The 18,624-nt window shown below is 38.6% G+C and overlaps 1 protein-coding gene across 1 annotated transcript in view; it reads left to right on the top strand.

Annotated features, from left to right (window-relative positions):
• The window catches only part of LOC104864144 (chondroitin sulfate proteoglycan 4), a 64,164-nt gene that overhangs the window by 10,115 nt on the left and 35,425 nt on the right, over positions 1 to 18,624 (top strand). Inside the window, 1 exon segment of the mRNA XM_033761854.1 lies at positions 12,560 to 12,736. Coding sequence (XP_033617745.1) covers positions 12,560 to 12,736 — 177 coding nt within the window.

The raw sequence follows: 18,624 nt of genomic DNA, 5'->3' as shown, positions 1-18,624 counted from the left end.
TCTCAAAAAAGAAACAAGAGAGAATGCAGATAACATAAAAAAATGTTCACAGAAGTAAAGGTAGAAAACTTCCCAAGTAGGGGAAAAGAACTTGACATACAGATAAGTGAGGTATATAGGACTCCAACAAGCGGTGTTTTTTTTTTTTAAGAGTAGGAAAATTTTATTGAGGGAAAGAAAGCTTCTGTTTAAGAGATAGAAGGGGGACCAGAAAGTAGGTGGCCTGCTCACCCTAATTTTCAAAGATGTTTTATACAGCAAAGCCATGTGTTGAGGCGAGTACAAAGTGGGACAAAACTATAAGACCTAATGGAAAATTACAAGTGGACATGAGGTGGGGCAAAACTATGACCAACCAATAAGATTGCAAGTATAGTTACCCAGGAAATATTGATTAAATGGGGGTCAAATGGAGGAACAAGTCACATAGCAAGTGTATACAAGGATTTTTAGTAAGGGTGGGGGTCAGGGATATTTCCTGGAAAGGCTGGGTTAAGTAAGACCTTGGCTCCCCACCCATGTGATTGAAACCTATTTAGAATATCAATCACTGCTATTTATCCCAGGGAAAGCACAAAGGTATGGTAGTTTCTCACCTTTTACAATTCTGGCCCTCAGTGAATGTGTCTTGATTGTCTTCCATGTTGGCTCCTTGAAGGCAGTGCTGTCTGCCTATAAAATATCTAACTAACTTACTATCTGCAATATCCCCCCACCCAAGAAGTGCCCCTAACTGCTGTGAGGGGAAAAAGGGTGAAAATAGCCCAGGCTACTTCTAGCTGAAGAGGGTTGTAGTTGTGATTAGCAGTTAGAATTACTCTACAGAGGTTTTCATCTACCTGGTATTGTCATCTTAGTAGCTGCATGGCTTTTAGGCCTGGAGGAGACAAAGCCAAAGAAACAGTTAAGAATGCATGGGGCAAATGTGGTCAGCAGGACTGCTATGAATATAGCCAACAAAGAGGACAGGGAGAAGGTCCAGGGGACTTCAGAATCCAACATAGAAGTCATATTGTAGAGTTTAGCAGTTATGAGCTGTTTACTAGGTAGACCTGGTGGATCTCAGCAAAACAAGTCTAGCACATTTGTCATTGGTTCCATTTGTATGACTGCTTGGAGTTTGGCAGCCTCTAGATAAGAATAAATAAAACTTTTAAGAAATTATAGCATGCATAATCTAAGCATGAGCACACTAGAAGAAAGGGCAGGTTGGGGAAAAAGTCACATTTGGAAATTGAAATAGTGATTGAATCCCATGGTCTTAGATTCTTGCACTGATAGAGGTTATCTATAAGTTTTATACGTTGTCATAAGTCTCTCTAGTTTTAGCTGTAAGATAAGGGACAATTTGAAGAACAAATTTTGCTAAGAAATATAAAATGCTAGCTGAGCTCTTATTTTACCATTTTTTTCCTAATGATCCATAACCATGGTCAGCTACTGGTAGAGCTGAAAACTGCTAGAAGGGTCAGTGACTGGAGCCCCTTTTTATATCTAGCTTTATTACTATGTCATTATTTTACACTTTTTTTTGGTTATTCTTTTCTGCTGGGTGTTTAAGACCAAGTTTTTAAAGTGAGACCTGTGTCAGTCAACATGAAATCTGTCAAAGTCAGTTAAGTCTCTTCAGGCATTATTTTGGAACCATGCATAGAACCTCTCAGCTCCTCTGTCATTTTCAGCTATCGGGATGGGTCATGGCTTTGCTTGACCATGTTGCTTTCAGTGAAAGTGTGGGAGACTTTTCCGGTGTGGTGACCCCCCTTTGGTACACAGTATATTTGTCCTTTGGTGCCCAGCAATCTCCCTGCTCAGGAGGTTGAGTGACTTATCAAAGATGTAGGATCCTGTAGGAAAGGTTCCCTCATGTCCTGGATTCTTGTTGACCTTGAGGGGCTAGGGCCGAAATATTGGAGGTCCTCTTGGCTTAGTTCCCTTTCTAGTTTTGGTCTCCAAACTTTAGTTGTTGAACAACCAGAAGAGAAGATCAGTGACATTAGTAGTCCAGTAGAAACAGTCAGCTTAACTATTATAATAGTTAAGACATCGAGCACTTTTGAAATGTAAAGCATTTTTTTTTATTATTTTTTTGTTATTTTTTTTTCTCATTGAGTTTTATTGGTACATTTTAGGTATACCTTATAGTTACATTCGCCATTGGGATCTTGTACCTTTACATGACAGATGTTGTTTCTCATTGTTTCCCCTTATTCCTGCCCTCCCTTCACACCTTCCTCCCTTCTCTATTTACAAATACTTTATTTCCATTTTTTTATCTTCTCCTTATTCCTTTCCTCTATCCTTCCCATTTCCCCCACACCTTTATTCCTTTTCTTCCTATTTCACTTTGTCAGTTATCCCATTAGGATCTTGTGTACTATTATAGTTTTAAAAATGACAGAAACTATTCAGTATTTACACATGTGTGACTTATTTATTTCACTTAGGAGTATATTCTCAGTATGTATCCATTTTCCTATGAATGAATCTAATTTCTCATTCTTTATGGCTGAGTAGTATTCCATTTTATAGAAAAACCACATCTTCTTTATCCAGTCTCCAACCGATGGGCAAATGGGCTGTTTCCAAGTTTTAGCTATTACAAACTGCCGCTGTAAACATAGGTGTGCATATATCACTGTGATATGATTTTTAAAATTCTTTTGGAAAGATACCCAGCAGAGGGATGGCTGGGTCAAATGGAACCTGTAAACCTAGTGGAGGCTGTTATTTCTTATCAACCATGCTTTGTTCTAGTAGTTTCATCCCTGCAGAGTGTTAACAGAAAATAGTTACATATTACAGAGAAACTTAAGATCAAGAGCCACATGACAATCATGATAATATTTTCTTTGTAACATTTTAGTCAAACACCTCCATCTGATCACAATACATTAAATGACATAAAGAAAACTCTTATTTGTTATCCTTTAGTAAAATGCCATCTAAGAGGAGAACATACATATTGGCCTATAAATGTACCTTAGGAGTTCATAATGGCTAACCTTTAACTTAAGTGTGTGACATTGTTTTGACTGCTTGGTGACTAAGCATTCCTAAGTGTGGTGACACATATAATATACATCACATAAGTTTTTAAGAAAACTATTATTTGACTGGTTATCTCATGCTGGCTTGACGTGAATCACTTATCACAAGGAGCTGGAGTGCAAAAAAGGCAGATACCTGAGTCAGAAAGATCTTACCATAAAGACTATCCTAGAAGAATTGCACATTCAGAAGGCATGAATATATACACTGTGAAATAACATTGAGTATCATTTATATGAAACCCTTTGTCCTTTAATTTTGATTTGTTACAAGAGCATTTTCAATAAAACCTTATTGTTTTCCCACAAAAAACAGCTGTTTGACCATGACCAATGTATGCATATCACAATAATATGTTTAACAATGTATTTCCCACAAGGCTATGGAAATTATAGGGGTCCCCTTTGTCAACAAAGGCTGGAATAAAATGTTTTCCAGGCAGCAGCTCATTTATTTACCAAGGGGAGTCCTGCCCAGTAGTTTTCCTAAGCCCAAGGGTCTTTAATTATCTTAACAAATTTTTAGATGACCTATGAGAACCAGATCATAACAATTAACACATTATTTTGACCAATGGAAGATTCCTGAGTTATTATATATAGACAACAATATTACTGTATTTGTAAAATCAGTTGACATTATTTAGATAATCTGACAACCTAGGGGAAGCATGTCTTTAGTGACATTTATCTATAAGCCAACCTGAGTTACAGGCAAACATCTTAAAAAATCCAAAATGCCAAAAGAAAAAAAAAACAAAAACAGCTGTACCTGTTGTCACAAATTGGGCAGACAGACACACATGTAAGACAACTTGTTTATAAACCAGAGTGCACTCAGACGTATTTGACCAAGTTGAAGTATAATAATTTTGTAATTCTTAGGTTTATAACTATGAATAGGACTAATCAGAACTTTTAATTAACAGAGATCTCTTATAATAAGAATCAAAAGGAATAAAAATCCTCTACATCTGTGAAAGCAAAAACAGTTTTAAGATGGGCCCTAAGCTAACAGTTTGTCTGGCTGGAATACCCAGTTACACAGGCTTCTCATGGTTGCTGACCCCCACATGTGACTGTTCTCTCTAAAGGGACCGTCTGTTACAATTTTACCTACCTCCAGTGGGGGGTCCACTCAGACCAGGTTTGTATGTAGGAGAGACCAGGGGACTCTCTGGAGCCAAGTATGAATTCTATGCAGTGAGGGAAGAAGGCCTGCCAAGGCTCCAACCTGCTGTTGAGTAGCTCTCTGATCTTATGGAAACATTCCCAAAGCCATGTCTTACCTTTTATTAACATACAAACTGAAACAGTGTCCTGTAAGTAGGCACTTAGAAGTACTTATTTGAGCTTCTGGAATGCAGTTTGGAAACCAGGTTTCCAGGTTAAAATATAGCTTGTATTTTCGCTTTTTCTATAGGCTAGTAGATGGGTCACACAATCTCACTATATCCTGCTATCTAAAGGCAACAAAAGCCTGTAATTTCTAGAAAGCTCTTTAGTGGCTTTAGGGTCTTGGGCTGTGGAAAGAAAATAATTGGTTTGTTTTTTCCCCCACTCTTTGGATTCCCTTAGATATAATAAGGCCTAATTATTTTACCTCAAAGCTGCAAAGTTGTGACTTAGACCTAGAAACATTATAACCTCTGTCAGAAAATTTAGCAGAACATTGGTATCTTGTCTAGAAAGCTCTTCTGAGGGGGCATATAATGTTGTACCATGTACATATTGCAAGAGGTGACTTGGGAAAAACTATAGTATTTCTTTCTATCAAATCAGGATCTAGGGATGTCCTCATCTCTTTCTGACAAATAGTTGACAATTTAAAATAACTGAAGGCCTTAGTTCTCATGTTTCTTAGGCCTTTAAGAATACATGCCTGAAAATGTTTTCTATTTTAATCTCCTATCTGATTGGGAGACCAGTAGGGGTCTTGTATAGGTACCGCTTGTGTTCCAGTAGAAATGAGTTATTCCCCTGGCTGCCTGTCTTTTGAGCTTCCAAGATTAAGACAATATTTGTCTCTAAATGTAATACTATTTGTCACTCATTAAAAACTAATATTTGGAAGCCGGGCGTGGTGGCACATGCCTGTAATCCCAGCACTCGGGAGGCTAAGGCAGGAGGATTGCTATGAATTCGAGACCAGCCTGGGCTACATAGTGAGTTCCAGGTCAGTCTCAACTACATAGTTAGATCCTGTCTCAAAAAGCAAACAAAAACAAAAACAAAACCCCCCCAAAACAAACAACAACTAAAAAAAAACAAAAACAAAAAACAAACAAAAAAACCCCAATATTTGGTTTAAGAGCAGCATTACATCTTTCTAATCTAGTCCATAGGTCTGAGTAAGTTCTCTAAAGACCTCAATGTACATATCAGGGTCATCCAAAAACTTTATTAGGTCTCATTTAGTCTGTCTTAGATCACTGAGAAAAAGACACATGAACACAGATAGTCCCATATTTGCTATTTACTTCCTGAAAGGGATATTGTCTTTGAGGGGCCTGAGCAACCTCACTAAGGATGGATATAGCCTCATGGAGGTTTTAATTATGGCTGGCCTAGATACTGGTGATCAAAGTTTAAAGTTGTCTAAGAAACTTTGTTCTCACGTTCTAAAGGGTGAGGAGTTGTCTCAGGATTAGAGATGCGGAATGTCTTAAGGGTGAGGTGTCTCTCATTACATTTACACTTGAACACAAGCAAGAACTACTTCTTAATGTAAAGAAAATCTCAACATAAGATAATTTTGACCATTTTCTCTCTTTTTCAGTATAATTCTAATTTTGAGATAGCATCATAGTACTTTCCTTTGTGTAATTGGCTTTAGGAGGTAGGCAGGTGTAGACAAATTCTAAATTTCTCCTTAAAATACACCAAAGGAGTGCAAAGTTCAGATATGGAGTTTCTAATCTGAAACAAGAGAAACAAATATGGCATCCCATCAGTCTCTGCTTGATTTCTATGCCCCCTAGGGCATCCCCCATGGTTTATTCCACTCCAGGGTAGCTAGCTAACATCTGGAGAAAGACCCAGAAAATAAAACCTGACTGGAATATCTACCCTTTACCAGCATGCAATCTTATCTTCCTCAGTTAATTCATATCCTTACTCCAGTAAGTACTTTCAAAGCACTTTACAATTGACTTCAGCTATAACAATCATGTTTAGAGAAGTATTGCTAGCAAACCAAGAAATTCAAACCACTGTTTTCTAGTTCCTTGAAAGAGAGAGAGGAAAATAGGCCCCTTTTCCTGCAAAGGAGATCACCTGCAGCGATGCTAAGTCACAGATTCTGCCCTGGGCCCTAGGGTAGAGAAAGCTTTGAAAATTTTCTGTTGTCTATCCAGTGTTTTAGGCAACTTTGATTAGCAGCAAGACAAGGCTACTCCTTTAAGGTCTATTTTAAATTCACTAAGTATTGAAAACTCATAGATCTTCCTAGCAGCCACAATCTACAGCGTAAAGGCATCTTTATGGACTTTCTTTGCACACATATGAAGGAAGAGAAACGTTGACCAAAATAGTGCCATATTCTAGTTAGCATGTAAAAACACAAATGCAAGTTACTGATTACTATTTTTCCTAGTGTAAGACAAAACAGTTGTTTCGAGTTGTCTTAGTGTGACTTTCTGAAAGGAGCAGTATTGACTATGAGAGATTCTCAAGTGAATTCCCAATGAGTTGGAGAAAAGTTTAAGGGGAGTTTTTAACTCACTAGCAGAGAGGAAGTCCAAATAAAACTCAAGTTCGCTAAACATCCCAAAAAATCACCATATAGCATTTTTTAAGTCCACAGTCAATGTTCCAAAGTCCATAACCTATCAGAAAAGGTGTTTTTTTCCCCCCCTAAACACATAAATGATGAAGACCATACCTAGGAGGCAGGGAGAAGGTTTTACAGTTTTTAATCTTTTTTTTTTTTTTTTTTTTTTTTTTTTTGTACCAGGAATAGAACTCGAGTCCTTACACTTGCAAAGCAGGTATTGGAAATACTGAGCTAAATCCCTGTCCCAGTTTTTAATCTTTGAAAGACTTTTTGCCTAGGAAAAGTTTGGCTAGAGGTTTGTCTTACTAGTAATAGAGAAAGCAGTCCAAACCCGTAGCTCAACTCTTAATGGAGGCTTAAAAAGGGCTCTGATGGCATTGTTTTAGATCTCTCAGAGACAGAGGATACCAGATGATCACTGACAGAGTTCCCCTTTCACCTCATGGAGGAGTCCAGATAGGACAAGATGTGGAGAATTTCTGCTGATTACCTGGATGGTCTGTCCCTTCTTTTGAGCCACCTTGGGTATACCCCAGAGAGTAGCCCTGGCCATGGCCTCTCAGTTGTCACCTCAGTTTCCACCAGTTCCATGCAATCAGAGATCTGTCTCCAAAAGGAACCCAACTGTCTATCTGGTCAACATTCCACCTGCCATAGGCATCAGTGGGGGTGGGGATTCACCAGAGGGCAGCTGGAGAAACCTGTTATCTGCTTTGAGAGTGGCAGCTGCCCTAAAGGCAATTACTAGCTGACAGAGTAATCACCATTTGTTTACAATTTTATAAGGGACAGATACAAGCCTGAACTGTCTTTATCTGAGACAATTTCATAAGACACTCACTTTACAGCATTTTGAAGCAACTAAGTGCAAATGCAACACACACAAAACAAGAATAAAACATAATTTTAACAAAACACAATTCATAAGAGAAACAAATTTGCAAACACTTAAAACATACAACTTAAAATTAAGACACTTTTAAAACAAAAGCTGAAACAAAGGCCAGAAGAGTTTATATGAAACAAAAACCAGAATCTATGAAACAAATGAAAGCCTATGAAACAAGTTACAAACTATGAAGCAAAAAGACCAAAGTCAGAACCTATGAAAGAAAACTCTAAACTCCAACCAGTAATCTTGGTGGAAATCCTCCAAAATGATATAAGGGGAAGCAATGTAACTCCCAAACCTGCTAGATAGCTGAAATGCAAGTTCATGTTCTCTAAAATTGAAGAATGAATTCTAGGAACAATGGAGGTTAAGAGTATGAAAAATTTATTGAGGGAATAAAAGCTTCTGTCTAAGAGAAGCAGAAGGGGGACCAGAAAGTGTGTTACTCCCCTTGGAGATAGATTTCATTGACTCATTTACTCATTCAACCAACAAGTGAATACAGACAGAGTACATCTCCGGTGCTGTACCTATGCTAAGTGTAGGGTTACCAGTGTTCAAAATGACCTAGTCCTGGGAATCTGGAAGCTGGACACAACTGCCAGTGTGGCACCCTGTTGTCTTAAAATAACCAAGGTCTACTGTATAGTAATGTATAGTAATGTATAGGCTGATCTTGGGTTTTTGTTTTTGTTTCTTTTGCTTTGGGCTAGAACAGTATTATTGTCAGACTTTGCTTTTTTATCATGAATAAAAGAATTATTTCCATTTCTTCTTTTTAAATTTGGAAAAGTAGTTCTTAGATTACCATCATTTCCTTTATAATCTTCCAGCAATATACATTCTTCAGGTTGGAAACCATTAACAATCACTATTTTGGGGTAACTTTGTCTAGTCAGCTAAGAACATATATGTGCTGCAAAATTGTACTTTTACAATTTCTTGTTTTTTCCAAGTTAGAATAAATTTATTTTTTGTTTCAGACCATTTAAAACAAATGATTACAAAACAACTACAATTATAAAGTTAAATTACTGTAATTACTAGCAGCTTTAAAAAGGTTCTAGTTTTGAGAAGTAACAAATCTACTTTCCAAGTGTGTAATACTGTTAAATTTCAAACCATCAACTGATTTGAATAACTTTACTAAAGGCCTACTCTGTTTGAGTTATTGGGTGGAGTTACCATGCTAAATGAAACATATTCCTTGCCCTCTAGAAATGCTGTGGAGGAACCAGGCATAGCAACTTTAATGTAAGGTACTTTCTTCTTGCCTCTCATTTTGCATTTTCATAATAGTGCTATGGGGAAACAGAGTTAGCACATTATTTGAATTGGAGTCCACAGGGAAGAGTGGAAGAGAGTCTTCATTAAGAAATAATATTTAACCTACCCTGGGCATGGTGGTGCTTGCCTGTAATCCCAGCACTTGGGAGGCTGAGGGAGGAGGATTGCTGTGAGTTTGAGACCAGCCTGAGCTACATAGTGAGTTCCAGGTCAGTCTCAGCTACATAGTGAGACCTTGTCTCAAAAAACCAAAAAAAGAAATAATGTTTAACCTAAACATTTGAGAGAGAGAAAAAGAGCAGGGGTAAGGGGATGGGCAGACCCAGGAAAAGGCAGTAGCTTGGAGGTCTTCAATTAAAGGGCTGGGGGGAAGAGAAGACGCCCAGAGGCTGAGGAGTAGCAGAGATGCTTGGAGATAGACTGTGGAAGCCTTCATTTCTTATCCTAAATTACTTAAGAAGTGACTAAGGGGCTTAATAAGCCATGGGTGAAACAAAGAATGCTGGCAGTTGGAAAAGATTTTATCCATCAGACCCAGAGAAGATGATTCTTTAGTGACCTCATGCAGGGTCTCTTCATCATGGCTTCCCTCTTAAAGGCTCAACAAGTTACCTGTAATAACCACCTGCTCAGGTGTGAGTTGAATTTAATCCCCCCTTTTTTTTTGCATGGTTTAAGTGAGAGACTAAGTACTAAATTTTGATAATATCTTAGTCAATTTAGTTACTGTACCTCATGAAAGTGTGTATTTAAGGATGATCGACTGAAATCTGTGTATTGATTTACACATGTTCCCTGTGGCATCTGTGGCATCACACAGAGATAAGTCAGGGTCACTTGTTCCTGCTTTCTAGATGATCTGTTCTCGCTCTTTCTTTGTATATGACTCCCAACATCTCCAGGTTTGAGACACTGTCATTTTCACTTATAGTGAAACTGATCCTTAAAAACCAGTGGCTGTAGCTTTTAATGACTTGGAGAAAGAGTCCCTGGCTATGCTGGGTTGTTTCTGAATACTGGTTACGGCATTCAGGAAGTAGCTTTTGAATACCAGTTATGTACCAGGGATTTCAATTCTGAGTATTGGTAATAAAGTGATGAATTGACCAGGTAGCAATCCCTGCCCTTGTGGAGTTTTTTTTTCTTTTTTTTTTTTCCAGTTGGGGTGAGATGGATCCAGAGAGGGATGATAAATAAATATAAATATATGAAATAAATGACATAGTGAATGAAGATTAGTACTATGGAGAATAACAAAAATCGGGAAAAGGACATAGGGAATTCTGGGGCCTCTTTTGATGTGTGCACATGTACACGTGTGTGCAGATGTAGATGTTCAGTTTCTAAGAGCATGGTCTAGGAATGACTGTGGAGAAGTGGCATTTGAGCAGACACCTGGAGCTGGTAAAGAATGGGTGGGAGAGTTGAGTGTATGCGGGAAAGAGTGCTCAGGCAAAGGGAAGAGCAAGGCAGCAGCTGCCGAGGGAAGCCAGGCTGATGTGTCTGACCAGCTCCCTGTGGTCCAGTATCCAGGGAACTGCATGTGTATGAACGGTGTGGAGAATAGCAGTGGGGGTTAGCAAGGTAAGTTAGGAAAGGGCTGGAGACTTCATCTTTTTCCCTGAGGGAGGAGATGGGAAGCAATGGGGATGGGAGGATGTAAGCGGACAGGTACCACAATATGCCCTGAGCAGGATTGCTGACAGGGGACCAAACACCTTTTAACCTGTAAAGTTGTTGTAGCCTTTCATTTCAAATCAACATATGTTTTTTGAGTTTTTGAAGTCAGGAATAGAAAAATCCCCAGTACATTTTTCTTGGCCTTGTGATTAATACCATTAAATGATGCGTCAATTTGGAAAGTGCCATTCTACTAAGGAAGTGATATTTCCCCCGGAAAAATATCATGGAGATGATTGCTACTTAAATATTATGCCTAAAGTTCCTTAAGTTAAAACTCTCAATTTCTATTCAGTGCCTCCTTACATGTTTTTTTGTTTGTTTTGTTTTCCATAAATAGTTTGAAATAGGATGTTCCAGGAACCTGTTGTCAGGTTTATTATTTCAAATTCCTTTGCCCATTGAACTCCAAAGAAATTTTTATAGCACCTATGTACAAGTGGCCACACATTTTTATTCTTTTTGAGAGCTTTCCTGAATTCATCAACTCTTGTCAGTTACAGTTTGGAGAGATCAAGACTTTGCTCAAGAGAAGTAGCCACAGGAATGGGTAAAATTAAACTATTAAAAAATTGGCTGAATTTAATCAAAACAAATCCAGTGCTAGAGACTGTTTTAGAAGTTCACAGCTGCTTTAGGGTTTTAGAAGTTAATCTGTTCATTATATGTTTAAGTCACAGACTCACTGAAACCAATTTCTCTCTTAGTTTTAAATTCCTCATTTTATAGTATTTCCTCCACAGTCTTTTTGTTTTATTTTGTTTTTGGTACTGGGGATCGAACTCGGGTCCTTGCTCTTGCAAGGCAAGCACCGTAACCACTGAGCATTTCCCTAGCCCTTCCATCACAGTCTTAAGGACATTCTGATAAAATTTTTGGTTATTACAAATCCAAGAGGAATAACTAAGTAATTGGATAACTATTTCAGAATTTAAATTTAAAAGATGAAATCTAACAGAGATAAAAGTAAATATTTGCATTCTGCCTGTTACAGTGAGGAAGATCTGATAGAATAATTTGATTCCAGTGTATTTTATGTGTCTGTTCAGAAGAGATGTATGTTACCTAGTCATGGGTGAAGTCTGAAAGACACCCTTTAAGGTATACACACACACACACACACACACACACACACACACACACACACAAAACTATTAAGAAAGAGAAGGAGTAGAACTAGGAGACAGTAGGTGTAACCTCATTTGCAAAGAACATTTAGGGGACCATTGTATTCTTTAGTGAGAAAAGAGAAATTTGGGGGAAGTTAATAGTCTCTAAAGAGGAGAAATATAATCAGTGAGAGAAGTTTTGGAGCCTGAATCTAACAATGTGGATTGTTCAAGAAAATGATCAGCAACTTCAAAAATTAGTCATTCTAAATAAACAAATCGAGCTTGAGTTTCATGGTGTTGTTCTGTGTAGAAAGGCTAGATTATGCCACTCCTAACACACTTTGGTGTTAGAAATAGCAGTTGAGCTTGGATCTTCTGATTACCAGTATTTCTTCATTACATCACTCAGTTACTTTGTTCCTCTTTAAACTTATTTCTAGGATGCATTATTACTTCAGAAAAACTATACTATCCATCACAATTTTTCCTCTGTCAGACTCAAGCTTCATGGGTTGAGGGCATGCTTCTGTGCTTTAGAATAATTTTTGAAATTAGAATTCCTTGGGCTGGGGATATAGCTCAGTGGTTCCACAGCCTGCCTCACAAGCACAAGGTCCCGAGTTTTCTCCGGTACAAAATCCTGCCTCACAAGCACAAGGTCCCGAGTTTGATCCCCGGTACAAAAAAAAAAAAAATTAACAATTTATTCATATTTTAAAATCACATTTCAGTAAGTTAGCAATTTTGTTGCTGTTGGTTATAGGTGGAAAATGAATCGATTTTCTATGTTCATGATGGAAGTGAGACACTTCTTGACAATTTTACCATCTTTGCAAATAACTCAGAGCTTGGAAAACAAAGTCTGCCCCAAACTCTTTTTGTGACTGTTGAATCTATCAATGATGAAGCTCTGGAAATAACAGCCAATAAAATTGTCCAGGTAAGTGCTACATGGTTTTGATGTAACCTGAGAACTGAGAGCTGCTAAATTGATTTGCATTTATATTATTTTTAGTGTTAAATAATAAGGCTCTGTATATATGGTTTGTATAGTCCTACTGTCTCGTATACATACTAGTCATTTTCAGGACATTCTGCTGGTTACTTTTGGGAGGAGATAACGAGTCACAACATTTGCATTTCTCCAGTTGTCATCACTCTTGCCCTTTTCCAGGGAGCTTACACAGCTGTCTTGCACGGGAAAGCTCCTGCTAGACTGAAAATGTGATGGTTAAGAGAGTGAGGTTTGCAGTAGACAAATCTGAGTGACAGTCCTGGCTCCTCACCATTAGCCGTGTCACCTTGGACAAGTTACTTAGCCTTCAAATTTGCTCTCATTTGGGTAAGGAAGATGGGAACAGAGTTGTGAGAATTAATAAGATGATGAAAGGCTTGCACACACTGTTTACATGTGATTAGCATTGTGCTCTACTGGTTAAAAAAAACAGGCCATACTATTTTTTTTTTTGATAAAATAAGGTCATTGCACAGTCATGAGCAGTATTTTTCTGATCTAGGAGTTTCCATCCCCCTTCACTCTCTGAGATTTGCATCACAGATACGCATTTCTTGGCTGGTAGGTGTTCACCATTTTTCTCCTCTCCTGATCTGACAATTACCCAGAGTTATTACTGCTGCGTGGTTGAAATGCAGTTGCCTCCTGGCATTGCTGCCCTGTTTCCCACCGTGTAAGCATCTGTGTCAGTGTATACTCAAATATCCCAAAGCTTACATTTATTAGATTACCTTGGTTTTAACTTACTTTATCTTTATGTCCCATCATCGAAGGACTCGCAAGACTGACGTTATGGTTTAGATGTAGAATGACCTTCAAAATTCCTCAACCTAGCCAAACACCTACTTCTCAGATGACTTTGCAGAGTAAGCTCAGTGGGAATGACCACAGCAAGACTCTGTGGGGTAGAGGGAGAGAAGCAGCTGAAAAGAACAGAGGGCCACAAGCTTGGTTAGGTAGCACAGACCATTCCTGGACTCCTTGGGTAAGGAACACACAAAACAAACTTATAAAGTAACAAGTTCCAAAGGTAAAAATACTGTTTATTTTTCACATAAAATGTAGAGAGCATGTAATGAAACAAGCTCTGAGATAACTAAACACATTAAAAAGCCTATTCCTAGATTCAAGTATTTTGAACAAAAATAAATGTTAAAAGCCCAGCTATTTTTAATAATGTGGAAATGTGCTAGTTAGATTAGCCCCTGGTGAGCTCCAGGTTTTGCTCTCACAGTCATTTAATTGTTCCTAAGGTGCTTTATAAATTAAGGTCAAAGTTCACTGTTTTATATTGTATTGGTGTTTCCCTTGCTTTCTTCATATCCTTTCCTATCACCTATCTGGCCATCACTCTCACCAGAGAAACTATCCTTTATATCAACACCATCCACAGATGATTCCCTCTCCTGCGCATTCTGTAGCTTGATGGTCTAGATTCTTGCCACTTAGGAAATAATAGAAGGTCTGGGGGTTGCAGTAGAACATGTGCTTGGTGTGTGTGATATCCTGGGTTCAATCCTTAGTACCACCAATTAGGGATTTTAGCTGTCATTAGTCTTTAATCACATTATAAAAGTTAACATTTATTGTGTGTTTACTGAGTTCAGGGCATCTTCTGTGACTGATGTTGTTTGTCACACCTCTCCAGGAACAGCCACGATGAGCAACCCTCTTTGTAAAATGGGAAAATTGACGCATAGAGTGGCTACAAGGGAGGGAGTGAACTTGAAGCTGAGTCTGCTCACATTTCCCACTCTCAGCACCATAGTCTGTCCCTTTTCCCTGTTACTCCTGACTGCCTAAGGTTTCAGCACACCCATGTTAGCAGAGAATGTCTTCATTGGTAAAGAAAAAAAGACGAAAAGAGAAAACAGTGCTGAAGTTACTATGCCTTGTTCCTGCTGAAGTGGCTTTTATGGGTGTAGTGCTATAGCAGTTCTGTCAACATGTGGTTTTGCCTAGGAACCCAAGGAGATTTGTGGGCTTTGTTGTGTGGTGCAGAGTGCAGGATGAGGAGGGTCCAAGGAAGGAAAGAGAGGCCAAGACCTCACAGGAGATGATACAGAGTTGATGCGGGGGAGGGGGAGGAAAAGGTAGTCAATGCTTAGGCGTCTTTGTGGAAAGGAATTAAGATGCACCATTAATTCAATCACAGCTTTGCTGTGTAAAATGTATATGTCAGTGTAAGATGTTCAGAAACCGTGAAATAGCCTAGACTTTGTCTTTGTTCTCCTTTAAAATTAGGGGAATACAGTCTCTGTTCAGAGCCATGGGGTTGTTCAGTGATTTACTGCCTCCCTCTGATGTTGACAGAAGAATGTTCTCTCCAAAGAAATAGAGACAGAGGATCTGGGGTGGGGGAGACCATTTCCTTTCTTTTTATGTTATTCCCTGAATAGGCTGGATCCAGGCCAGCAAGAACACAATTTACCACTTTTCTGTTTGTATGGTTCTGTTTTTGGTACCGGGGACCAAACTCTGGTCCTTGTGCTTGTGAGGCAGGCTGTGGAACCAATGAGCTAAATCCACTTTTGATGGATATGTCATTCACATTGGCCCCTTCTGAGTTCATTCATTCATTTATCTGATTTTAAAGAATGTTCTTTAAAGGACGAAGGTTTTGGATTAAAATTAGGGTACTAGAGTTTAAGATTTTTAAACTGACTAGTTGAGTTTGAATAAAATCTCTATAGGTTTCATTTTCCTTAATATCAAAACTGTAGGGGAATAGGTTGTTTTGCTTGGTTTTGCTTAATTCCTCCCTGTTCTAATCCTCTGTGAGCATATCATGGGAAAACTTGCTTGATGTGCTCTGGTTCTTTTCAGCTTGATTTGGACAGATGGAGAAGCTATAGTGCTGCCATTTTATATTGGAAGGATTCACTATAAACTGGGTGGAATTTTTATATTTAAGTGTGAACCATTTATTTAAGAAAAGTCACTGTGTCTGTAGACTAGAAGGGGCTAGGTATTACTGTAGGATGTGTGTATTAGTCAGCTTTTCAAATGCTGAGATACAATACCTGACACCCCCAATTTAAAGGAGGAAAGGTTGAATTTGGCTTACACTTTCTGGGAATTCAGTCTATGGTAAACTGGGTCCAAGGCAGAAATACCATGGTGGAAAGGCATAGTGGAACAAAAATACTTAGCTCATGGCAGCCAGGAAATAGAGCAGGGGAACAGTGCCAGAGAGGAAAGAGCCTGGGGCCAAACACATGTCTCCATGACCCACCCAGAGTCACCCGGAAGTGTGTGTGTTACTAATTCCTGGGTTCTCAAGGCAGGCAGGTTGACACAATCTTAACCATCACAGCATGCTAACTAGTTACGTACAGATATAGAAGTAGTTTGGGTAGGACTGGTTTGATTATTTTAAAATGGAAAAAAATCCCAAGTTGTGTCTTCAATTACAGGCAATGGCCATGGTGCGAATACCCAGTGAAAATCTTTCCATACTGTGGTGTTGTGGCTCACTTGCCAAACATGATTGTTTTCCTTTGTCTAAACTGACTGTTTGAAATTGTATTGATTTTCATTCATATGATACTGAGTTCAGTTAGATGTATTCTCGTAAGCATAGCTGTGTTACCACCTCTGGGAAGTCTGGTTGGACTATGGCTCCCCAGGATTCTAGATGGGATGCTCTGAAAGAGACCTTCTCTGGCCACCCCAGATGAGAGAGTGTTGTGCTGTTTTATTTCTCTGGATTTGTTTTTTTTCTTTTTAGTGCCTCCCACTTTTCTGATATTAAACAGTGTATGATCTTTCTTCTCCCATAAATGTAAGGTGAATTTGAAAGGGAGTCTACATGTCTTTTCTCTTTGATATCATCAGTGCCTGGCATAGTACCTGAGGAGCTCAATAAATTTTAAATGGCTAAATAAATGCCTTCATGGAGCTTCTGTTCAGTGAGGTTGTCAATAAAATTATATTATAAATGGAGGATGATCTCTTGTACTTTATGCAAAGCACTATGAGGATAGAGAAGGATTGGGACCGAAGAATACTTAATGTTGTAGAGAAGGTGGTTAGGAAAGGACTCCGTCAAGAGTCCTGTATATCAGGGTTTCCAAGACCTCCTCCAGGTTCATTGATTTGCAAAGACTCAGAGGGCAAAGCATATTCATGGCTTACATTTATTACAGTGAGAAGTATGAAAGTCAGCAAAGAGAAAAGGCATATGGCGTGAAGTCCAGAGGAAACTAGGTCAAGTCGGAGTGCTTTTCCAGTGATGTCATGCAGAGTGTATGTAATTGCTCCAGCAATGGCAACAACACATGCAAAGTGTTTTCTGCCAGGAAAGTTCATTGGTTACTGGGTGTCAAAAATTTTTATAGGGAGCTGATTAGGTCGACACTCTGCCTAGTATGTACCAAGATCTCAGACTTCCTGGAGGAAAGCAGGTGTCCAGCATGAACCACATTGTATAAACACTTTAGGCACAGTGAGGCGCTCTCACCATTTAGAGAAAGTTTAACATCAATGTAGAAAACTGTTTAATAGTCAGGTTTCCAGATGACAGTGAAGGGCCTTCCTTACAAGCAGACCTTTCTAGGGAAGGGCTATCTTAAGCTTGTTGTAAACCCTTTTCTCAGTAAAGGTGGGCTTAGTTAGATAATTCATTCACATGGATATTATAAGGAAGAGCATTCCTGGCAAAGGAATATTCTGGAACAAAGGCAGATCTGTGGTGAGGCTGGAATGTCTGAAGGCATGAAAAACTTGGAGTAACTGTAGCAGATGGAGAGAGGAGAGTAAAAGATATTTAGTTCCATGGTGAAAGTTGATGTCTGGGGATAAGGACCACCTGGTGCTACATGATTTTGTTCCATTAGGTTTCCAAAGATAATTATAGGGAATCAGCCAGTGTGTACTGAACCCCTGCTATGAGTTAGGCTCAGTTCTAAAAGTACCACATGAATGATGAAACTATTTATCATTTAATTCTCTCCATGACTCTTGAAATGAAATGAAGATTACAATAGATTCAGGGCATAGAAAGGTTAAGTCATTAGATTGAAGCCACACATTTAGTAACAGAGAATGGGTTGGGACCCAGGTGGCCTGATCAGAATACAGCTTCTGTTATCCACACTGGGACAGTGCTTCAAAACTGCAAGTTGTAACCTGTAGATCCGGACCAATATTTTAAACAGATTAAATGGAATAAAATAAAAAACAATAGGTATATCACAATGCACGGTATTTAATGAGAGTATTGTCTGAAACTTTTGCTTGATTTATTCATATGTTAGATTTTAAGCATACACAAACATCCATGTAGTAAGTTACTGCATAAGATATATTCCTTACTTGGATGCTAATTAAAAAAACAAAACAAAACATAGTAAGCCACAGATCTAGCAAAGCTAAATTCTTCTATATGGATGAATCATTTTCCCCATTGTTCTTCCCGCTCTGAATAAACCTGTCCTTTTATGGGTTGAGTCAAATGTCAGAAACTCATGTACTGCGATTGTTGTTTTCAGCAGGAAAGGAGGTCAGGTGGAAGCACAAGATACACTGTCTGTTCATAAAGTCTTTTCCTATACCAATGTCTTCCAGAGTTCTACCTAACTTGCTTTCCAGAACAAATCCTCAGTAGCACGGGAACTAGCAGAAAGAATCAACAACTGGGATCTCATCTTACTAAAAAGCTTCTGTACTTCAAAAGAAACCATTAGCAGAACTAAGAGACAATCTACAATGTGGGAAAAAATTTTTACCAGCTGTACCTCAGACAAAGGACTATTATCAAGGATATATAAAGAACTCAAAACAATCAGTCCCCCCAAATATAAAGACCCGAT

The sequence above is a fragment of the Fukomys damarensis genome, unplaced genomic scaffold, assembly GCF_012274545.1.
Source record: "Fukomys damarensis isolate Sample0158 unplaced genomic scaffold, DMR_v1.0_HiC HiC_scaffold_1, whole genome shotgun sequence".
NCBI lineage: Eukaryota > Metazoa > Chordata > Mammalia > Rodentia > Bathyergidae > Fukomys > Fukomys damarensis.
This window is presented reverse-complemented; position numbering and strand designations above follow the sequence as displayed.